General features: G+C 43.3%; 1 protein-coding gene across 1 annotated transcript in view; it reads left to right on the forward strand.

The window, feature by feature from the left end:
- Positions 1-4,422: 4,422 nt before the first annotated feature.
- OIT3 (oncoprotein induced transcript 3) overlaps positions 4,423-24,762 on the forward strand; it is a 32,534-nt gene continuing 12,194 nt past the window's right edge. Inside the window, exons 1-6 of the mRNA XM_035138054.3 lie at positions 4,423-4,680; positions 9,042-9,416; positions 11,793-11,903; positions 16,068-16,190; positions 18,623-18,745; positions 23,524-23,684. Coding sequence (XP_034993945.2) covers positions 4,590-4,680; positions 9,042-9,416; positions 11,793-11,903; positions 16,068-16,190; positions 18,623-18,745; positions 23,524-23,684 — 984 coding nt within the window. The 5' untranslated portion in view covers positions 4,423-4,589. The remainder of the gene's footprint in view (positions 4,681-9,041; positions 9,417-11,792; positions 11,904-16,067; positions 16,191-18,622; positions 18,746-23,523; positions 23,685-24,762) is intronic.

Raw genomic sequence — 24,762 nt, forward strand, 5'->3', positions numbered from 1 at the left:
TATATGCATTTATGTATGTAGTAGCATTCTGTTACACGAGAACTATTCCCTGTTAAGTGTTCCAGCCGAAACACAGATTTCCACCTCAGTGAGAACTTTTGGTGAGATTACGTGCAGAGAGGTATGTACACAAATGTGTCAATGTGGCCGTTTTCCCATCTCCAGCAATCTTTTCCCCGACTTGGCTGCTTGCCTACAATTAAAATCAGCAAGATGTTTCGTTTCATGGCTGTAATCTGAAAATACCTGATTCCAGGATTTGTTATTATTATGCTGCATCGATCTAATACATTTGTGAATGATTAATATTCAGGCAAATATTCCATCTCAGGGTGTTTAAAGTTCTGTTGCAATGATAGCTTCCTGTCCACCTTTCCTTCTTTTGCTCTGTGGTTGTGACAAAAAGTAAACTTTCAATAAATACCAAGGAATCCCTTCTCCTTTCCCCAAGTACAGCCATCTGCAAGAAATAAGTTTTGCAGCCTCCTCTCTATTGGTTGCTCCTCTTGTGCTTGATAGGCAGTGCTATTCCTTTAGAAAAAGAGGTGCCAGAACTCATAATGAATGCCTCCCTTGTTCTCTTATAATGGCAATGGCGCCCACCTGAGAGGTGCTGGAACTGAGTTCTGGTGAGTTCCAGCCAAAAAAAGCCTTGTTGAAAGGCTGCACTACTTTGACCTGCATAAATCCCTTTCTTCATCATTCCTTTTGCCTCTCATGCTATCTCTTTGTGGGCAGCCTACTGATGGGTACATCCCATAATATTAGTATTATTTAATAAATAATACCAATCACTTTATCTTGCCCAAGGCACAGGGCCGTCTCAAGGATATCTGGCGCCGTGGTTCAAAAATCCCTCCGGCGCCCCCCCACACATTCAAAGATCCCTCCGGCGCGTGCACACACACACACACACACACCGTTTCACCTTTTTATAGCTGGGAAGAGGCGGAGGTTCCGGGGCTTGCCGTCAGCAGCCGGCCGCCTCCTGGCAGCCCTCACGCGCTGCAAGGGTTTGGCGAAGCGCGTGCATGTCATGGTGGGCCTTGGCGCCTTGGCAGCTCCTGCCGCCATGCCCTGAGGGCCCCTCCAGGCAGGCAGCACTCCGATGGGATGGAGGCTCCGGGCGCCGCTCGCTATGGCGGAGGCGGGTGAGGGCAGCAAGCTGATGTGGGGAGGTGCTGCATCTGGCCTCTGCCACGTGGCTGCTGCGGGCACAGCAGCGCGGCGCCCCCTAGCAGCCCGGCGCCCTGGCGCATTGCGCCACCCAGCCTTGCCTTAGGGCCGGCCCTGAGAAGGCAGCTCAAAGCAACCAACCAACCAAACAAACAAACAAACAGCATTAAATCCAATTGATGGGGGGGATACATTTAAAACACCCCACCCACTTCTAGAAGACCACAGAAAGTTAAAGGCTAAAATGTTAGAGGTAAAACTGTGATGTATCCAGACCCTCCAAGTGTCCCTATTTTCCAGGGATGTCCCTGATTTGGAGAAGGCATCCCGGTTTCTGGAATGTCCCACTTTCCTTTAGGATGTGCCTATTGTCGGAGGGAGGTATCCTACCTCTGAGCCATCTGAAGGCCATCCTGTAGAGGGAAGTTTTTTATATGTTTTAAATGTTTTTTTAAAAATGTTTGTTTTATTGTTGTTTTTATATGTTGGAAGCTGCCAAGAATGGCTGGGGCAACCCAGTAAGATGTGTGGGGTATAAATAGTAAAATTATCATTATGGAATGGGATGTCCCTATTTCCATCGGAGAAATGTTGGAGGGTATGAATATATCCAGTAGTGTAAAGTGTAAGGATGGGGCATTGAGGTGAGATTGTTAAGAGAGTTGAGTTTATTTCCCAATTCCATAACTTATCTGCTAATGGTTTCCCTTATTTTATCCATGTTTCTGCTTTGCTGCCTCGGCACTCTTTTGCTTTGGTTTATTTTTTCCTTGTATCCTTCTTTGGTTTTAGTACTGTTTCAGTTAAAAGCAGGTGGTTTTATTCGCATATATTTTTAACTTTTGCCTGGATAGAATATGAGATCATAAATTCCCGGTGGAACTTGTTTACCAAAATAAGGTCTACCTAGCTCCTTGACCCTGAGCAATCCATCTTAGAAGCATGTCCAAACTTATCTGGAATATGTAACCTTCACTTGACTGTCGGCAAGGCCTTGCCACATGTGGCTGGTTCTTGGTGGCCTGAAATAGAGCTGCAGCAAAGTGCTGTTTCTCTCATTTCCCTCTCCTGAACCACTGTGGAAGATTACAGAAAGTGAAAACTTCACGTTGTTTATGCAAAACGGGGTAGCGAAAACAAGGCTGGCAAAGTTCCTTCAATTGGCTGTGTAGATGCAGCAAATCACGACAATTAAGATGGATGCCAGAAAATGGTTGTGCGTCTCCGGAGAGGCACTGCGAAACTGGTTGTTTTTAGTGTTCTGTTTTATGTATGTTTTAATGTGCTGTTGCCTATCTTGAACCAACAGGATATAAATGAATAAACTGGATCCAAGGACAGTTTGAGGCACTGGCCAGATGCAAGGAGGCGTGATAGAAGAGCTCTTGGCAGAAGTACATTTGTGCTTATTCTGAAGCAAGTCATTGAAAGCCAATCCTTAAATCTGGCAGAAAAATCTCTGGAGGCTAGGAATCTCACCGTCAGCGGGTGATGGAGGGCAACGCTTTTGCACAATTTTTGTCTTCGAGATTGGGCAAACGAGAGGCTGCTGACCCCTCTTATTCTAAGGGTTTCTCATTGATCAACTACCCTGCAGTAACTACAGAGATACAACTAGTCAAAATGAATAATACCAGCCATCAAGCATGAGCTGAGGCAGGCAGTGAAGAGAAATAACATGTTATGTGTGTGCGTGCTTCAGATCAGAAATTCAGCTGAAAGTTGTCATTTTTTTATTTTATTTGATCCTAAAATGAAGAATATATCAGCCTCCAACAACACGTAGTAACTTCCCTTGGCTGGCTGTACACCTGTACCGGTGCCCTTTCAATGGGAGTTTTATGTTTTGGGAGCTGGACGCTGAAGTTCTTTCTGCACACAATCATTAGAGACCAAGGATGCTTTCGAATGGTTGTGCCGTAAGAACTTTGACCTTCCTTCTCACACCACTTTTGCTAAATGGAGAAGACATTAGAACGAGAGCCACGAGTAACATTTTGATTTGCCCTTAGTGTACTCCATAAAATAGGCAGACTGTTCTTTCCCCAGTGTGGCTGAACAAGTAAACGTTGCTGAAGATGCTTCATTTGCTGCTGCTACATATAGAATAAATAATAATAAAATTCATTTTGAGGTAAAAAATTAATGAAACAATCTTTCAATTAAACAACGTATTATGCTGTTTATGAACACCTGCTACCCCTGCTTCATAAATTTATAACAGCAAATGGAGAAGAATACACAGCACTGAGTTAATAGCTGGAAGTGTAAAGGTAAAGGTAAAGGGACCCCTGACCATTGGGTCCAGTCGGGACCGACTCTGGGGTTACGGCGCTCATCTCGCATTATTGGCCGAGGGAGCCGGCGTACAGCTTCCAGGTCATGTGGCCAGCATGACAAAGCCGCTTCTGGCGAACCAGAGCAGCACACAGAAACGCCATTTACCTTCCCGCTGTAGCGGTACCTATATATCTACTTGCACTTTGACGTGCTTTCGAACCGCTAGGTTGGCAGGAGCTGGGACCGAGCAACGGGAGCTCACCCCATCGCGGGGATTCGAACCGCTGACCTTCTGATCGGCACGCCCTAGGCTCAGTGGTTTAACCCACAGCACCACCCGCCTCCCTAGCTGGAAGTGTAGAGGCTGAGAAAACAGCTGTGTCAACAAGGGCCCAAGGGTGTCTCTCCTTTCATCCGTGAAAGTGTGGGTGCCTCTCCCAGCTGTTCAGCCCTGAAGGTGGGCAAGGGACCTTGGTATGGCATCCAGCAACCCTCCCTCAGTGGTACGTTGGTCTCAGGGTATGGTCTGAAGGCATGTTTTGTTCTATTTTGTCAGACAGGGGTAGGGGTTGAAGTCTCATAGTCCCTTGCTCTCCTATTTCCTCTGATTAAGACTCTTTGGTTGTCCTTTCTTCATGACAGGAAACAGAAAAAAATAAATAAGACGGAGATAATAGCTAGGAGCCATCTTTCTTTCTTCCCACATCTCCACAGGATGCCTGGGTCTCCCTTCCTCAGTGGTCTTTCCAGATAAGATAGCAGGTGTGTCACTTTAGGGCACTTGGACAAGAAAACAATCAGAGGATGGGCTTGGAAACAAAATGAATGTATTTGCATGGGGGGGGGGATAACCCTCTTTGTCTCTGAAAGCAGAGCTGCTATGGGGCAGGTCAAGGCTGCAGTTGGGCTCTGCATTCCTTACAGCCTCTTCCTCTGATAAAACCTCCAGTACCCTTAACAGACACTCTCTTCATGTGAGCTTGCATCAGGACTCCAGAACCCATTTGGTGTGTCAAGGAGAGAGAGAGAGAGAGAGAGAGAGAGAGAGAGAGAGAGAGAGAGAGAGAGAGAGAGAGAGAGTGTACAGGTGAACCCACGTTGCGTGCTTAAAAGGGATTATTTTGACAGAGCACATGGCCTTGGTCAGAGGGGGGATGTTCCTGTTTCTCATTTTGTCCTTGTACCTCCATGCTAAAGCACAGCCCTTGCAGGAGAACACAGTGGGTAAGTAGACGCAAAGCCATTTATTAAACACTTTGGCAGTCAGTGTTCTTGCAGTGACTTTGCCCTCCTTTTAGGTCTTTTCCCAGCCAAACTGACCTGTAGTGGACATACTCCAGAGTTAGCATTGCATTTCAATTGCAAAAGGATCTTGCATTTCCTCTAACACTCTATGCCCTGAATTTCTTACCGGTGGGAAAATGTGAGCCTTCCCCCAGATATTATGTTTGCCCTGTAACTCTCACAGGCACCTAAACCGAAATCCTAGATATCTTTTTTTATAGAGGCTATACAGTACTAGTTGACTTTACATGCTTTTGATCAGAATGATTATATTGTAGTTTGGTTTTTATATTTGATGTACCCTGTCCGAAGGGTGGGTTAAAAATGAGATACCGTAGTTACTGCCTTGGATTCTAAGTTGCTTCTCTGTTTCATGCAAGGGAGAACCAAAGCCCCCTAAACCATATCCTACACCTTTCCCAAAGGTCTACAAAAGCCCTAAGATGAAATGTATTCTGCTTATGAGAAAGAAAATGAAATACAATTCTTTTTCACACACCCCTCCAAATCTAAACAGCTTTGAGGGATTCTCCTTCCTCTCCTCGTGCCGCTTCCTCACAAATCTGATCTTGGGAATTGGGGGCTTAAGGATAGAGAAGACGAACAGTTTCACTGAGCCAGCAAATTATTCAAGTTGGCCAACCTCCTTGGATGTCACCCACTTTCTCAGCATCTGTAGAAGAGATGATCACGCTCCCATTCACCACTAAGACAGAATCTGCTCAGTGGTGGACTTTGAATCGCAGGTATGTCTGGGACACCAAATTCTTAATTTGGGTTCTAAGGCATAACTTCAAATGTGGTAGTGATGTTGAGAAATTTAAGTGGTAGGAGGTAAATTTCAATCAGGTACCAACACCCCATTCTTGGACCCACTCAGAGCATAACATTCAAACCATGGTGCAATGTTAGCTATATGATTGCTTTGTGTATTTTCCCACCATGGGGCAAGAACACCTGTGGATGTGTGGATGTTGACTTTGATTAAGAAAATGTCATAAGCACAGACACAGAGAAATACATCCACAGAGCTGAATTTCAAGGTGGATTTTTTTTTAAGCCAGGAGATCAATTGTGGATTCTCCTGCCTAACGTGTCCATTAATTCTTATGAGTGTGAATTGCAGCCGCTGCAATATCTATAACAAGTGAAGCAAGAGTAAACAGTCAGCAATCACAGTTCGTCTGTCTCCAAGTTGTTTTCTCATTAGGTTAAAATGCATATTCTTATTTTCAAATGGTGCTACAGACATTGCAGAATTCCTAAAATTTGGGTTAAATAATGCAACAGTAGCAGGAGAATCCCAGTGGGAAATAAAGCATCAAAAGGTAGGAAAACTCGATTTGTTCAGTTTTGCTGTGTGCCTAGTCAGAACAATTGCCTTTTTTTAAGAGTGAGGATAGTGAAAAGTAATGGATTTGCCTTAGTCAGAAAAATATTAGCATAAATCCTGCTTTAATGGTGGACCTGACCAGTCATGGTTAACTAGTGCTTAATCAGGTGTTAAATATATGCAAAGATTTAAGCTGCAAACTTTCACTGCAGAAGCTGCTGGGGGAAGATTAAATACAGGCCTGATGAAAAGTGAAATGAATATTTTTATTACATTCTGCTCTCTGGAGGCTTCCACTTTAAATCTCTATGAAATCCTGCTTCTTAGGAAGAGGTTGACTCAGATGCCCTTTGTACATACACAAAGCTCCCACTGCAGGCAACAGCACTTGTGCATGATCAATAAATAGATGGTGCTTAAATGAGATATCTCACCATCATCCAGTTAGGAGAACTTTATTGCAACAGGAGATACAAGCAGAGATGGAGGGCATGGAAAGAACCCACTTTTGAAGGTAGTTCATCAGCTTTACTTGGTACAGAACTGTGGTGCATTTATGAAGAAGGACGGGTCACAAGGAAAGTAGTGCCACTGTTGTCATACCTATTCTGTGCTGACTGTTTGTGGTTAGCTCTCAGGTTTGTACTGTTTATCACCTTTGAAACATCTGGGCCCTGCATACCTAAGAAACTAGCCTCCCATGAGGTCCTTTCCAGACCTACAGATCAGAGGGAGAAGGAGGTTGCTTGGAACATACAGGAGGTCCTTTTCTGTGGTGGCATCCACACTCTCTAGGCCAGTGTTTCTCAACCAGTGTGCCTCCAGATGTTTTGGGACTACAACTCCCATCATTCCTGACCACTGGTCTTGCTAGCTAGGGATGATGGGAGTTGTAGTCCCAAAACATCTGGAGGCATACTGGTTGAGAAACACTGCTCTAGGCTTCCATGCCTACTGAGATCCACCAAGTCACCACATTATATTCTTTCCACCGCTAGCTGAAAGCATTCCTATATGCAAGACCTTTCCTTGGCTATAAAAGGATTGGTGCTGCTGTATTCTGTTTTAGTTATTGCAGTTTTCATTGCAGGTTTTTTTTTGTATATATTTGATCATGTTTTGGATATCAATTTTGCTGTGTGTGTGTGTGTGTGTGTATCAAACTCTAAGCAAATCATTAACATCAAGGACCAGGGCTGGTCTTTAAGGTCTATGAAGACCTTTAAATACTAGGGAACGGAAAGTATGTAAAAAATTGGTTTGCAAGGTGGGGAAGAATTGCAAGTCATTGCGCCCGATGGCAGCCTGAGTCAAGTGTTCTCCCTGAACTGGGGAGATCAAAGCCACTCTTGTGAACCATTGTCAAGGAGAGCACCATTCTGCCTAGCAGAAAGCACAGGCACAAAGAAACGGAAGCTGGAAGACCTATTTTAATCTCTTCTTACTGGCAGGAGGCAAGCCAGAGAATGAAGAGGAAGGGCCCAATGTATATGCCAGGGCAAGGAAAGGTGACAGAGAAGACAGCCTCCCATGCAAAACAATTTCTAAGTGCAATTTAACAGCATTGTGGGCCAGCACTATAAAGCCCCCTTTGTAAAATATGATAAGTTTTAAAATTTAAATATAGTGGCGGGTGGGGTAGGGGATAATATTGCTTTGCTGGAAAATAGTCCCAGGTCACAAGAGTAGCCTTTGGTACCCAAAGGTATCATTTGATTAAAAAGTTTAGGATGAAATACTGTGGTCCCTGGAAAGCCATCTCAGGTGCCATTGGAAAAGCAGGCCCACTGCTGGGATTCCTCCCTAGGAACTTTCCGCCGCCATGGGTGATTTCAGCAGGGGTGTCTGCTGGCAATAGCTGCAAATCTGCAGGGTCCTAGGTTGCTTCATTGCTTCTCAACACCCTCTCCCCAAGCAGAGCCAGAAACTACATCAACCCAAGAGCAGACATTGGGAGAGAATTAAAAAAGTTTGGTGGGGCGTCCCACTCCTTAAATGGTAAATAAATCTAATGGCTAGATCCAGTACGTGAGATCATTTTATGCAGCCCTCAGAACCCCTACTAAATTTTAACCAAGATCAATGATGTTGGTTTTAATGGTTTGCTAAGGAAGGGAGGGGGGGAATGTGTGACATTAAAGTATCTTAAAATGATTTAACAACAACAAAATCCTACAAAAACAATTACAGCAATTTTATACATAAAAACCCAATTGCAACATAGACACAGACTGGAACAAAAGGCTTGTTGAAAAAGAGAGGCCTTCAGCAGGCACCAAAAGGATGTTTAAAACAAAAGATGTTTAACAGGAGGGAGTTTTGAAGGGGGGGGTGCTCTCCTGATAAAGGCCCGATTCCTACATTGTACAGAATGGACCTCCTGATGAGATGTTATCTGCAGGAGGTTCTCTCTCCCGCAGAGCACAGCGATTGGCTGGGTATCTAAGGGGAGAGATGATTGCATCTCTTTTTATGGAATTGTTTGTAATGTGTAATTTAATGGGTTTTAACTTGTAAATGGGAAGCTGTGCTGGAGTGCACATGCTCTGCAACGGAGAAGGTCTTCCTGTTTTGTGGGCATCAGCTTTACAATGAGGTTGAGGACAGTTTGTGACTCTGAATCAAAGGTCAGTCCTGGGTCTGAGTTGTTGTGTGGAGGATAGATATTATATCCACCAAGATGGCCGCCAGGCATGTGTAGAAGCGACTTCCGGTGCCGCTCTGCCCGATTTCTGGTGCCCACACATGGGAAGAGCGGCACCCAAAATGGAGGCTCGCTGGCAGGTAGGAAATCAGGGGGATTTCCGGGATTTTTCTCCATTCGGGAGAACAGCGGGAAACAGATTAAAATCCGGGGGTTTCCTGTGAAAAACGGGATACTTGGCAGCTAAGCAAGTCTTTCCCCAAAGATTCTTGGCATGTTGTTCTTTTGATCGCCACAGGGCTCTCTCTTCTTTCCACGTTGCAGCTCTTGATCCTTGCTCTGCCTACATCAGTCTGAATGAACCTTGGAGGAACACCGAACACCACTTCAACAGCTCTCATGACCAGCCTGAGTGTGACAGCCATGTTGACGGGGAATGGTACCGCTTCACTGGGATGGCTGGCGATGCCATGCCCACCTTCTGCATCCCGGAAAACCACTGTGGTACCCATGCTCCAATATGGCTAAATGGTAGCCACCCTCAGGAGTCAGACGGCATTGTCCAGAGGCAGGCCTGTGCAACCTTCAATGGAAACTGCTGCATGTGGAACACAACGGTTGAGGTCAAGGCCTGCCCAGGAGGCTATTATGTCTACCAGTTAGCCAAGCCCAGTGTCTGCTTCCATGCCTACTGTGGGCGTAAGTGACTCCCCAAAACTTATTTAGTTGTAAAGACGGGTTCCCCTTGGGCATATAATATAATGCCTACAACTTAAATGAAGTTCCAGGGTACCTGTGTTGTCATGTATGAAAAATCCCTTCATTCAGTTGTTGAGTTCACTGTGGGGACTTCTCATATAAAGCTGTGTTCATTCGTATATAAAAACATATAGAACAAAGCTTCCCCCTCCTTCCTCAAGTAATTTAAAGCTGGATTTCCAGTTCATCTCTGCATCCCCAGGCAGTCTAGTTAATAGCTTCCTGTTGTGTTATTCATTGGTAGTTTATCACTGAGAAATCTATTTTAGTAATTTATTTCTTCTGGAAAACAATTCCCCCTTGTGCATTGCAATCATTTTTTATGGTGGGGCTAGAGAGGCCTTTCTGAAGTGGCATCCTCTTGTTGGATCTCTTTCCTAGAGAAGGGCAGCTGGCTTCATCCCCTTGTGAACTTCTGGAGGTGTGGCCAAGAGACCTTCATTTTAAGGAAAGCTTTTGCATTGCTGGATTACTTCATGAGATAGTTTGCTTGCTTTTAGTTGTCTTGTGTGCTTTATACAGCTCTGTTGTTTTGGCTCTTTTTGTAAGTGTATAAGTTGCTGCACGTTTGAGACACAAATCTGCTATGTGTTTTGGGAAGATGTCTGTTCCTATGAAATCTGATCATGGATCTCCAACATGCTATCAATTTGCCCTTAAACTGGAGAAGACTTAGGTCCAAACTGATGCCCAACATGAATCTCAATAAGTGACCTTGTGTTATTTTCCTAGCTCTCAGTGAAATCTACCTTAATATTATTATTACCTCACTGGGTTTGTGAGTTTACAATTTGGATGGTAGGGGATCACATATCCTGTCCTGAATTCCTTAGGATGTTGCTTGACTACAATTCCCATCATCCCTGGTCATTGACTATGCTGGCTGGAACTGGTTAGTTAAGAGTCTCACAACATCCAGAGGGCACCTGCTCCGAGAGCACCTAAAGTAACTTTTTAAATCCTGGCCTATTTTCTAATCTGAATCACTGCCATAGCTGCCAAGTTCCAGCCTGAGAAATAAGGGACTGGACCGGAAGTAGCAGACCGAAAGTAGCGCTGCCGCCATTTTGGAACTGGGCGGAGCATGCTCAGAAGCTACTTTTGATGCTGCTCTGCCCTGTTCCAAAATGGCCGCCGCGCCAGAATAAACCGGGAAAAAACAAAAAACTCCGCTTTTTCGGCTGGGGACAGCTGGAAAAATGGGGGTTTCCCAGGGAATACGGGAGACTTGGCAGCTATGATCACTGTTCTCAATTGACAGATGTTATTACTGAACACATTTCTTATACAACTGACTGAATAAAACTGACACTTTAAAAGAAAGGAGTTAATTTTCTTAAAAGCTGAATAAAATACTCCTTTCCTCCCAGATAATAAAAAAATCATTTTTTATTGCATTGACGACAAATTCAGCCTTCTGTTCTGGCTCTTACCTTGAAAGTGGAATACACACGGACTGGCTTTGATACAGTGATCATGTCAGTTTGATTTATTCAGTGCACAAGGCCATACAATGTGGCCTCAGCCATTGCCTCCAATCATAAAATCTGAGAGTTGTTAAAGAATCCCGAGGCACTGACGACTGGATTTCTATTGCAAATGAATGTTGGAGCTATCTGGGATTCCTGCAAATCAGGAATGCGAAAGATGCAAACTGTATGTCACCTTTAAAAATGCCTCACCTTGGAAAACCTGAAGACAAATGTATTGATTTTCTTCTTTTATGCTCAAAACCTTATCAAACTGCGGTTGCACAGATTAAGGGTTTTGCCTGTACTAGAATCAAATCAATACAGATGCTATGGCTCAGGGAGGGTCAGTATTTGGGCACCAGTGTTTTTAATAGCCATACCAGTCAGAGAATTTCAGCTGGATGAGCTTTTCAAATCCAACTGCTTCAACTGATATTGAGGAATCATCCCTGCTGAAAACAAAACAACAACACAACCCAGAATATACAGTATCATTAGAAATATTTTGTTTCAACATGTATTACAAAATTGTATCCACCAAAATTTAAGAAGGGTATTGACAAGCTGGAACGTGAGCAAAGAGGGTGACCAAGTTGATAAAGGATCTGTAAATGAAGCCTTATGAGGAAAGGTTGAGGGAGTTGTGTATGCTTAGCCTGGATAAGAAGAGACGCAGAGGAGGTAAGGTAGCCGTCTTCGAATATCTACTGGTGTAGTGCCTGATTCAGACATACAAGCTTAGCACTGTTGCATCTAGTTCAGCCTTTCACCCTATTAATGTAACTGTGAACATGGAGGGTAATTACTCCTGTATCCTTAACAATCCACCTTTGTAATTCTGCAGACTTCTACGACATCTGTGACATGATAGATTGCCGGGGCTCTTGCTTGGACACTGGAGACTGCACATGCTCTTTAGGAACAATATTGGGACCTGACGGACAGACCTGCCTTGGTAAGGAAAGACGCAGAAGAGGAGACAAAAGAAGCAAAAGGAAAGTATCAAGGCAGTGGAGAGAGAGAGAGAGGAAATGAGCGAGTAGCTGAAGGATTTCCCCTCTCTGCTGCTTCATAATTCTGTTCATTGCTCTTTCACGATCAGTTTCAGCGTGTTGGATGGACCTTTCACAAGTCATGCTTGCCATTTGCTAGTGGAAATACAAGCCATCAGGAATAATCAGTGTATGAGAACGGACTGGAAAACAACCACTACAGAAATAGAGAGGAAAAAGTTAGGAAACAAACAAGAATGTAGGAGTAAAAAAAAAGAAAACATGTTAAAAACGCACTGCATCATGAAACTTAAAGGTAAAGGTAAAGGTAAAGGGACCCCTGACCATTAGGTCCAGTCGTGACCGACTGGGGTTGCACACTCATCTCGCATTATTGGCCGAGGGAGCCGGCGTATAGCTTCCAGGTCATGTGGCCAGCATGACAAAGCCGCTTCTGGCAAACCAGAGCAGCACATGGAAACGCCGTTTACCTTCCCGCTGTAGCGGTTCCTATTTATCTACTTGCATTTTGACGTGCTTTCGAACTGCTAGTGGGCAGGAGCTGGGACCGAGCAACGGGAGCTCGCCCCGTCACAGGGATTCGAACCACCGACCTTCTGATCAGCAAGCCCTAGGCTCAGTGGTTTAACCACAGCGCCACCTGGGTCCCCATAAATCCTTTGTAAACAGACCTGTGCAAAATACAGAATAGGGACAGTTCAATAGTCAAAGGTTGGAATAAACCAATCTCTCTTAAGGACTAAGTGCTTTCCCAGTACTGTAATCTACCTTTCCTCTCTCTGGCACAGCATGGGCACAGGCATTCAGGGGATCTGCTCTAACCATATAGAGCCAGTGTACCATGTGGGCAGTCCAAATGTGTAAAGTCCTATGCGCATAGGGCACAAACAGATTGGCCGTCTCCATATGGGGAGTGGAGAGTGTGGCTGTGCTCCAGCCCTGAATCAGGCTTTTCAAATACGGTCCATACTGGCCCAGAGCAAATACCAAAAGTGGATTGCAGCAGCCCCAACCCAATGGATGTGCAATCACTAAACTGGGTGTTGAGCCAGCACAAACTGTTTGCACTTAAGTTTGTTGTTGCACCCTTGGAAAACCCGAAGAGATCTCAGCTTGCAGAGGAGAAAAGTGGACGAAGGCAATATTTGGGGGGTTAATTAGGAGGGCTGCACATTGTTTCCATGCTGCCATGATTACGTGCCTGGCTTAATTCTCCTGGCATCTTGGAGACTGTGCGGAAGCAGCTAAAACCTCAGTGTCAGACAGTAAATGCTTAGAGCCAGTCAAAGGGCAGCAGCTTTGCTTGCAAAGACCAAATAACAGCTCAAGGTTAGTGTAAAGCTAGTCTCATACATATTCACAATCCCAGCACCCACCCTCCTCTCATTAGAGGCTTTTCCTCTGCTGATCTGTTCAAGTCCTCTCTCACTCAGGGTCAGCTTGTCTCTTATGTGCCTGCAGCCACCAGGGCCGGCCCATTCATGAGGCAAGGTAAGCAGCCACCTCAGGCAGTGGAAGCCAAAGAGGCTGTGCTCCTAAGAGTGCCCAGCTGGACCTGCCTCCTCTGTCAGAAGCAGCAGTGCCTGTTTCATAATAATAATAATATCTAATTTGCACTTCATGAACCAGTCTGTGAACTGAAATGCAGTTGCAATTTGAAATTGGCAACTTCTCCTTATTTTGTGAGGCAGTTCTCCAGCAAATAAACATGGATTAAAATGCATATATTAGGGAAACTATATTAATGCAATCCTCACATTCTTCTGCCTGAGATCTCTGAGGCTTATTCGCATTCCTAATTAGTTTCCTGAGTTCTGCATAATAACAACTTCAGGTATATTTCAAAAACCATTGCCTTCCTCCTTCCCACATTCTCAAGTTTTCCTTCTGCATTCCCTGATTCCTAATTGAGGATCCTGGGGAATCTAGCCGGATTGGGGTCTGGCAATGCTCCCACAGCATTGAGCACCATCATCTGATAGGTCTTTCCTCAATCAAGTTAACTGGTTTAGCTTTTAATTCAACATGCGGTTCCCCTGCTATATGCTATGAATCTTAATTCTCAGCAGCTCTTTCTGAAATTCCTTTCTTCAAGTTTCTTAAGTTACTGCAGCAATCCTCAAACCATTTATGGCTTGCAAAGTTTGGATTAATGCCACACTGCCCACTAGTGTGATCTCTGGTAAATAGCAGCTCTTCTTTTAAAAAGCTTTTGAAGACCTGGGGTTGCTTTCAGATGAGCATTCGTCATTCTGATTTTTACTGAGCATTCAACCTGATCTGTATATGCAAAGTTTGTGGGGAGGTTGGGTGGTGTCAGCTGTTTATTGAGCATTCACTCTAATTTGTTTCCATCGAGGTTAAGCAATTGCTATCCTACATTTTTCTGCATCACATTCCTTCTCTCAAAAAATCCTTTTAAGGGAAAGCCCATTTGTCATGCAAGAACACCAAATGAACTTTAATTGAGCAACCTGAATTTGCCGATATGTAATGGAATTCTACCCAATGATAGACAAGTATAGAAGTTCTCTGGGTTTCATCATTGATTAACTGTGCAATCCTACTCAGAATTAATTCCCACTGATTTCAATGTGAGCCTAGGGCTTGCTGATCAGAAGGTCGGCGGTTCGAATCCCTATGATGGGGTGAGCTCCTGTTGCTTGGTCCCAGCTCCTGCCAACTTAGCAGTTCGAAAGCACGTCAAAATGCAAGTAGATAAATAGGAACCGCTACAGCGGGAAGGTAAATGGCATTTCCGTGTGCTGCTCTGGTTTGCCAGAAGTGGCTTTGTCATGCTGGCCACATGACCTGGAAGCTATATGCCGGCTCCCTCGGCCAATAATGCGAGATGACGACTCCCTCGGTCACGACTGGACCTAATGGTCAGGGGTACCTTTACCTTTACCTTTAAGCATTACTAATTAATAGAATGCTAATAATAGGGTACTAATGAATCTCTTGTCCTAATAATATCTCCACCACTCACCCCATAAAATCTGGCCTAGTTCCTAGTCTTTATGCACATAGCTGACAAATGAGATGTCAAAAAAAACCCATTGAATTAAAATGCCCTGGAAATGTTTCGTTGAGCTATCTAACTAGAAAAAGAAAATCACTTTGAAGAATATGCTGAGTACCTCCCTCTTCTCAGCCCTCTGGAATTTCATGGAAGTTGAAAAACTATAGCATATTTTCATCTAGGAATCAGTGGTCTGGTTTGTCTTGATTTCCCCTTCATCTTTTTTAACATTAGTTTAATTGGGTACAGGGACTTCCAGCATTTATTAAGCAGATATTTCTCTACAGTGGTACCTCGGGTTACAGATGCTTCAGGATACAGACTTTGCTAACCCAGAAATAGTACCTCGGGTTAAGAACTTTGCTTCAGGATAAGAACAGAAATCGCATGGCAGCAGAGAGAGGCCCCATTAGCTAAAGTGGTACCTCAGGTTAAGAACAGTTTCAGGTTAAGAATGGACCACCAGAACGAATTAAGTTCTTAACCCGAGGTATCACTGTATATTACTCTACAGAAAATGTAATATAGGGCTTGATCTATACACAGGAAAAAACCACTATAAATAAGTCAGAAATTAAATTTTCATAACAAAATAAAACAAAAAGGCTATGGAAAATCACTTAGAATTCCCTCTACATCTGGTGTTGCATGTTTATAATGCATTCAAAACACTGTTTTTTGACTAATGTAGCTGAGTCCAGATTCAATGAGATTCGAGCTGCACGCAAAGTACCTAGTATACTCCAGCTGTGCTATGTCATGTAAAAGATTCACCCAAAAAACAAACATGATGGCACAGACATCTGGTTCATATAACTCTTCCATTTATTTTTGTGTGCCATGTCCATGTGTGTGATGCAAGTGAGAACAGAGCTTTTTCTTTAGACTCAGAATCCTGGCTGTCTTTTCACAACATGTAAGGTGATCCTTATTATTATCATCCTGTGCCACCTAAAGGGGTGGGGGGAAATGATTCCCTGATTCAGGTTTCATTAATGGAGAAATTGGCTTGCATATTGCACATCTTAACCACCAGTTTCATATTGTTAAGTTGTGGATTTGTGGCTCCTGTTTTCCCCCACAGATGAAAATGAATGTGAACGGAATAATGGAGGTTGTAGCGAGTTCTGTGTGAACCTCAAGAACTCCTACCGTTGTGAATGTGGAGTTGGGCGAATTCTAGGAAAGGATGGAAAGACCTGCCAGGGTGAGTAAGGATCCCTTGCTGGCCTTTTTTACACCTGGGACTGACTGACTTACACCTGGGACTACAAAAGCTGAGGCTGGTTAACAGACTTTGGCTGGCGTATTGTTTAAAGGTTTTTGTTGGGGTGTGTGTTGCTGTTACTGATGCTATTTATTTGTATCTTTTTGTGTCTATAATCATGGTTTATGTGGAAATTGTTCAATTTGCTCGTGTACTTTTTGGTATTTTATTAATGACTTATGACTAATTTGTTATGTCATAGGTATGAACTTTCGTGTGCATGCACACTTCTTCAGGGTATGTGAAGAAGTGTGCATGCACACAAAAGCTCATACCTATGACAAACTTAGTTGGTCTCTAAGGTGCTACTGGAAGGATTTTTTTAAAAAAAATTGATTTTGTTTTGACTACGTCAGACCAACACGGCTACCTACCTGTAACTAGTACTTTTGTTATGTTTGTGTAATTCTTTGCATTTTGTAAGCGGCCTCAGGCATGGTTGTGGCTATGGAAAGGTGGCGTACAAATAAAATGATGTATGTATGGCTCCAACAAAACATTTGAAAGGTCACAAGTTTCCCATCCCTGTGTTACAGCATGAGTTCTCTTCCATAATAATAATAATAATAACAACAACAACAACAACAACTAGTTGAATGGGACAACGACAGAAATGTGAACTACACAATAGGAACTAGAGTACCATAGCAGAGCCCTGTATTGTTAAACACTTTCTCCGTAGCCTTCCAGCTGGAAATCAATGGCATATGATGTTAAGTGCGAATTTGCTGTGTAGATTTTAAATAAATGCAACCAGCATCAGTTCTTTGGGACTGCAGCAGGCAGGAAAGTGGGATTTAATCTTCCCTCTCCCCGTTAAACTCCCAAGAACAATATCTCTTCTGAAAGTGCTATTTACCTTGGGTAAATTATTGGTGCTATGCCAGTAATTCTTGGCCCTTCCCACCAATGCTGTTTCCACTTTTTTGAAAACTGGCACTTTTTTTTAATTGGCAGATTTAATTTAATTGGCAGATTTATAGGTCTACCTTGGCCCTGGGTTGTTGTCTGAGAATCAATGGTGGAGGGACCAGAGGTGTAACCAAGGAAGAAGGCCCTTTAGTTCATCCTCTTCACATTCATCAATCATAATCTAGTATCTTCCATCATAATCTAGTATCTTCATAAGCTAACATTCTGGCTTTTGGGGGAAAGCAAAGGTAGCATCCATTTTAATCACTATTTTTTTTGTTTTCACTAGGAAGAGTAATTGTTTCCTTTTCAGTAAACGTTGGAAATTTTGTGCTTCCTATATAGATAGTTTTAAGACTCTGAGGTAATAGGTGACATTTTTCATGCCTTCAATGCTCTCCAAGGAATTTATTGAGCAATATACAACCGAGTTGGCCGGTTTCATATTTACTGATATGCCATGTGGTTTATGAGCCATTCCAGGAAAATTATAATTCACTTTGCAACCACCCCAACATCTATTGCACAGCCACAAAATCTTCAAAGGATACCATTGGTTTTAATGGTCATAATCACAGAGTGGTGGGGTTTCCTAGCCTAACACATGGGCACTGATTTAAAGCTCATTTGAACTGCTAAGAGCCTCTCAGTCTAAGAAATGCCTTGGATGTTTTGAAAACTACCTGGAAATTTTTCATTCTTTCTGTATGTACAGAGACTGCCCCAAGGGCTACTCTCCACTCCCATCCTGGTACCCTTCAAATGTTTTGCACTACAACTCCCATCAGCCCCAGCCTGCAGGATGGGAGTTGTAGCCCAAACTAACTGGAGGACACTAACTTGGAAAAGGCTGCCTTAAAATGGTAGCCGGTCCATATTTGCTACCAACTGTAAACTTGGCAGGATCTCCTTTAGGCGTGCATTTAACAGTTAACTGTACACTTAAAAACACAGGTTGTGAGTGAAGTTTTACACGTTTTAAAATATTAAAAACTTCTTTGTTTAAGAAAACACAACTGAGAAATTGTGATTAGGACATTACATTGATTCACAGGGAGCAGGAAGTATGTGTTCTGTTTGCTGCCTCTTCCTCCAAATTGGTGTAACACCCAACAGGGAAAATCTCATGTACAAGTGCCATTTAAATTAATGAGAGCTGCACAAAAAGCACGACCTACTTTCTACTCATGTTCTTCCACCATTCATATCCACAGTTTCCCATTCATGTTCTATTCACAATTCCCATTCATATTCTTCCACAGTTCCCATCCATATCAATGCGGCTTAGAAAAGATTTTGCCCAGAATGATTGCAAAAGTTAATGTATAACATATGAAGGTTTATACCACAGATACAATTGCTATAAAATCCCCTTGTTGTGAGCAAATAGAGACTTTCATCTCAAGCAGATCTGGGTTGAGCAAAGATTTTTGTGTGTCTGACCGTTATCTCTATCCTAGAAATTGAAGGCTGCCACAACAACAATGGGGGCTGCAGCCATGTCTGCGTCACAGTAGAAGACACCTACCAGTGTGAATGCCCACGCGGTCTTGTTTTGTCAGATGACAACCACACTTGTCAAGGTAGGACAATGGAGATCGCTAGCGACAAATAGTACATTGTGGCTGGTGCAGGAGAATATTGCTGTGGGGCAAATGCACCACCCACTTTCTTTGCCCCCACCCTATTAGAAATGAAGTATATTTTGAAGGAGACCCTCTTAAACGCTGAGGTCAGATCAACCCATTCCATCTAGCCCTGTACATTGGGGAAGATCTCTGTTATGTTCTGGACCTTTTGGCTTTGGTTCCTCAATGCTTGTCTCGACTGTGTGCTCACCATGGATCCCTCTTCCCTTGTTCAGTGGTTCTTCTGCTCCATCACAGTTCACTCCTGCCTGACCTCCCATTTTGATGGGCAAACACAGTATCCGACCCTCACACAGCAGAATGCTGACCCACCTGTGAAATTATGCTGCCCCACATTTGTCAGAGGCATTGGGCGGGTTCATCCTGCAGTGGTTTCTTCTGCGAGGAGAATATGTGGGACAAATGTCTCATATGCCCAATAGTGGGCTCATCAGCTTGCGTATCTAGTGCAATGAGAAGACTCTATCACATGCTATCCTCCGGAACAAATGTGTTTAGAGAGCAGCCACTGCACTTTATTAAGCAAAACACATTTATGACCACACATACAATAGTTTATGGGGACATAAAATGTAGACCCTGCCTCCAACAGCATAAATACAGCTTTTTATTCATTCTAATTAGGTGCATGGTGATATAGTTGGTAACAAGGCCAGCAGTTATCCAAAGCAGTTTGCACATTAATGTTTCACTTGACACTCTTCCTGTAAATTAGTAGTAAACATTACCTTCAATACTGCTGAAGAGAGAGTTATTATATCCCTTGGTAAAGGTAAAGGGACCCCTGACCATTAGGTCCAGTCGTGACCGACTCTGGGGTTGCGCGCTCATCTCACATTATTGGCCGAGGGAGCCGGCGTATAGCTTCCAGGTCATGTGGCCAGCATGACAAAGCCGCTTCTGGCAAACCAGAGCAAGCAGCACACGGAAACGCCGTTTACCTTCCCGCTCTAGCAGTTCCTATTTATCTACTTGCATTTTGACGTGCTTTCGAACTGCTAGGTTGGCAGGAGCTGGGACCAAGCAATGGGAGCTCACCCCGTCACAGGGATTCGAACCGCCGACCTTCTGATCAGCAAGCCCTAGGCTCAGTGGTTTAACCACAGCGCCACCTGGGTCCTATTATATCCCTTGATCAGCTAGGAATTATTTACATTTGAGAAAGCACTGGAAGAAATGTATGTTTCTGGCACAGCAGATGTGGAGATGGGAGGGGGCACAAAGACAGGGCTGGTGAATGTTGGCAAGAGTACACCTTCAGGGGTAAAGTCAAACTGTTGGGAGAGTTACAGTGCCTGCTATGGGCACTGTATGGGTATGGGAGAGGCATGTTTTATTGGCGGTGAGGCAGATGAAGGCATCCGGTTTTGCTGCTACAGGTGCAACATGGTGTTTCTGCTCTCATACCTTGGATGGCCATCTGTCATGGATGCTTTAGTTGACATGACCCTTAGGATCCCTTCCAACTCTAAGATTCTGTTATTCTATGATTTGCCTCAGAAATATAACTTGGCCTTCATCTGTAAGGCTGGATGATGGAAAAAAAGGAAATCTAGATAGTACACTTTCTTATGTCGTTCCCCCCACACACACACTTTAAAAATTGCTTCCAAGAAGAAATACATATTTTCTGCCCTTGCCATACTTGATTAATGAGAGACAGGCCTTCAGACTGGGATCCAAACAGCAGAAAAGCACCAAGCATGCTCATTTATCAAAGAGTTCATTGAGTGACTTAATAAATGTCCTAAATCAGGTCTGTGAGCCGATCAATTCATCTATGCAAAGTTATCCATCTGACAGGCATTACTGGAAATGGTTTCCAAATTTCTCCTCAGAAGCTTGAAAGTAATGTTTGCCTCTCCCCGCACCCCACCCCCCGGCAACCTCCTGCTTTCTGGTTTGTTCTCTGGTATTTGGGATACATGGATTCCTCTTCTCTCTTGTGTACCCGTTTCCCCGAAAATAAGGCATACCCATAAAAGAAGCCATAGCAGGATTTCTAAGCATTTGCACAATATAAGCCATACCCCGAAAATAAGACATAGTGATATAGGCGCAGTTCTGGAGGGCACCAAGGAAGAGGCAAGGCTAGATGCGTACTAAAATATAAGGCATCCCCTGAAAATAAGCCATAGTGTGTCTTCTTGAGGAAAAAAATGCCGGAAATATAAGACAGTGTCTTATTTGGGGGAAAACATTGTATCTACCAGAGCAGTTGCTGAAAGACAGAACCTTTGGGTTGTGGTGGGTATTCTTGCTGTTGCTGCTGTTGGTTTTTTAAATTTTATTTTATATTTATGTGGAAATGGTGATTTTTGTGGAAATTGTTCAGTCTGGTTGTCCATTTTCTGATGTTTTATTTATTGTTTATGGCTACTTTTGTTATGTTGCAGTTGCGTTCCCCCCCCCACACACACACACATTGTAAGCCACCTTGAGCATGGTCTGAAAGGTGGCATACAAATAAAATTATGTCTGCTTCAGTCACAACAGCACCCTTGATGAAGCCGGGAGGGAAATGCAGGAATATTACTTTTCTGCATACGTGTGTGCACACTTCAGCATATTGTTTTTTTATCAAAACTATTTCCTGGACTGGGCAGATGGTTTTAAAAGTTTTGAACAGTAACATTTGAGGAAAAAGAAAACCATATTTTTTATCCAAGATACCAGGAGTCAGAAATCAATGCATCAACTTTAAATGGGGGCAGCACCTGTTTTCCTGATTCTGAAAAGCCTGGCAAAATCAATGCCTGCTAACTGTTACATTAGCAGGATTCATAAATCTGTACCTTTCCGCACTAAAAATAATTTATAGTCTCTTCATCACTCAAGCTTGAAAATTATGTGTCAGTGAAACAGTGAAGATTGTGTTTCAGAAAATTCCCTAAATATGGATGACAGTGTGTTTGTTTTCCTTCAGATGTTTCCTCACAGAATGTATAGTAATGGCAACAAAGAACACAAATTAGTTAAACTCAAATGGGTAAATATGAAGTGAGTTTTCTGCCTCAGTCAGTAGTAAACTGGAATTTTTACCCCTCAGGATATTGTGAGGACGGGGCAACATTCCTTGAAAATGTTCCTTCATTGATATAGGCTGATGGGCAACTTTTGATTCTTAGAGGACACTTTATTCTCCAGACACCACTCTAAGGGCCAGGATAATCCAACACTTCATGGATAGTTAAGGCTTGATGATAAGTGGCATTGCAGGCCGAATAATCAGAGCAATCCTCTCAGGAGACAAATTGGCCAGTGGCTTTTTGCCTGTCCAGAATACACATGAGATAGAAAGATAATGTAACCTTATGCAAAATTGACACAGACACTGGCCTACATCCAAAAAGCTACTTAGGCTCACACAAGGGGCTTGTGCTATCCAAATATAGGTTTTTTTGCTTGGCCGTTTAAATTTTAAAAAGGTAGAGGTAAATGGACCCCTGACCATTAAGTCTAGTCGCGGATGAAGCTGGGGTTGCAGTGCTCATCTCGCTTTACTGGCCGAGGGAGCCGGTGTTTGTCTGCAGTTTTTCCAGGCCATGTGGCCAGCATGACTAAGCCGCTTCTGTCGAACCAGAGCAGCACACGGAAACGCTGTTTACCTTCCTGCCGGAGCGGTACCTATTTATCTACTTGCACTTTGATGTGCTTTTGAACAAGGAGCAAGGACTGAACAATGGGAGCTCACCCTGTCGTGAATAGCTGACTAGGCTATGTCACAGAATTCTCCTCCTTTCTTTAAGTAGTTTGTCACACCGCATGGAAAGGTGCCATTAGTCTTTTGTCAAACTTTCTGTTTTACTCATTTCACAGTGCCTTAAAACAAACAAACAAACTAGCATTTTATTTTAGCTTTTAAAACGAAAATGGCTTTCAAAAAACAAAATACAACTATACAAGCAGAGCAGTCAACTTCATGTCAAGATTAATAAACATTTCATCTGTCTAACAAAATAAGTGCCAAGTGTAAGATACATAAATTAAAGTAAACTTGCTGTGTGTGTGTGTGTGTGTGTGTGTGTAGGAATCCATCAAATACAGTTTACCCCAAGGGATCTCCCCAGAATGTTCTACCGGTATGTGTTGTCGGTGAATTCCAGACATGTTCTCTCTGAGGTAAATATGAAATAAAACTGTGCCATTGGTTTCACAGTTCTTGGCCAATTATATATTTATTTTTCATTATTCATATATACAATAGTATACTTTCTTGCCTTCTTGCTACAATGGTAGCCTGGCAATTTCTTCATCTGTGAAGATCAGGCTATCGGTGCCAATGCAATGCTAGCCATATGCAGCATCGCCACAAATGGAGGAGAGTTTCCATCTGGAAGCTATCTTGACTTGTGGAAGATTAGGGTAAAAATAAAATACCTCCCTCTAATACTGAATCATCACAAAAGTGCACATGGCACTACTAGATCTCAGAAATACAAACGTAAGCACAGTTAAGCTCTCATCCTGAGAGGTGAGGATGTCACAGTAGAGAAGACAGACAGGTCTCTGGGGGATTAAAGAAGCTGAATCAAAAGCTTAAAATAATCATCACATTTTACAAGCTGGCACATCAAAGCCAGGTTTCCACCAGGCAAGAGGAGCCTATAGAAGGGAGCATTTGCTGCAGATAAGAGGCATCAAAGGAAGACTCATGCAGCTTCTCTAAGTTTCATTTCCAGCTCACTCACTAGAGTTTCTCTTTCTTCCAGTCCCTGTCCTATGCAGATCTACCTCCATAGAGGTGAACATCCCTAAGGATCTAGTTGGAGGGATGGACCTCTCCCTTATCAATGGTTCCTGCAAAGGGGTATCCAATGGAACACATGTCAACATCATCTTCTCCCTGAAATCCTGTGGTACCACTATAGATGTACGTATGAATATTAGCTTTTTCCTGTTGGCTGGAAGGATGTATCTCCATTAGAGACTATCAATCCTATAACACTGAATCCGTGCAATTCTGGTTTATGTGAGAATATTCTCAAGAGCACATTGACACTGCAAATCTACATTGGCTTTACTTCAACCTTTAGCAGAACAATTCCAGGAGTGAGTGTTTCTTTTATATTTGATTTCAATATCAGCCACACGCTTACACCCAACAGCATACTAAATAAGCAAAAGAACAAGAAACACCTCTGTTAAAATTAGTTTTTAAGAAAATATAGTTTGTTATTCAACTGGCAACAGAGGAGATTGAAGGTGCCCTTAGTTGACTGACAGAATAATGACAGCTTCCTCAGCCGCTCCTGATCAATCTTATAGCTATTTAATTGGGTTTCCACTCTCTTCTCTGTATTTAAAGTACATTTAAAGTCAGGTTCTTATGTATCTTTAAAGTACATAAGAAGAGCCCGTCAAATCCAGCATCCTGTTCTCACCGTGGACAACTAGGTGCCTCTCACAAGCTTTTTAATGAAAATTATCACAGCTGGAGTGATTACTCTCTTTCCCCCCCTTTGACACACATTCAATTCTGAAATTTGGGAGAAATTTCTATTTCCCTTATTTTCCATATTCTATATCTGTTTCGCTAACCATGGGAGAAGGCCAAGGAGTTACAGAGGGCAGCCCATCTGCCAACCACTGGAAATCTTATTTGGCCATCCCTGACATTTCAGCATGCCCACACACTTTCCCTCTTATCTTGCTTAGCATACAGACTAGAAACATGGTTTTTTTCCTAGCAGGTTCATAGCTTGGGGGTATTCCTGGATCCTTTGCTGTCACTCAAGGCTCAGGTGGCCTCAGTGGCCCGGAGTGCCTTCCATCAGCTTGGGATGGTGGCCCAGGTACACCCCCCCCACACACACAGGGGTAGCCTAATTACTGTTGTCTATGCTCTGGAAACCTCAAGGTTAGATTACTGCAATACGTTATATGTAAGACCAGGGGTGTAGCAAGGGGGTGCGATGGGGCGGTCCGCCCCAGGTGCCACCCTGGAGGGG

Source organism: Zootoca vivipara, chromosome 5 (assembly GCF_965207765.1).
Source record: "Zootoca vivipara chromosome 5, rZooViv2.hap1.1, whole genome shotgun sequence".
In the NCBI taxonomy this organism is placed as follows: Eukaryota; Metazoa; Chordata; class Lepidosauria; order Squamata; family Lacertidae; genus Zootoca; species Zootoca vivipara.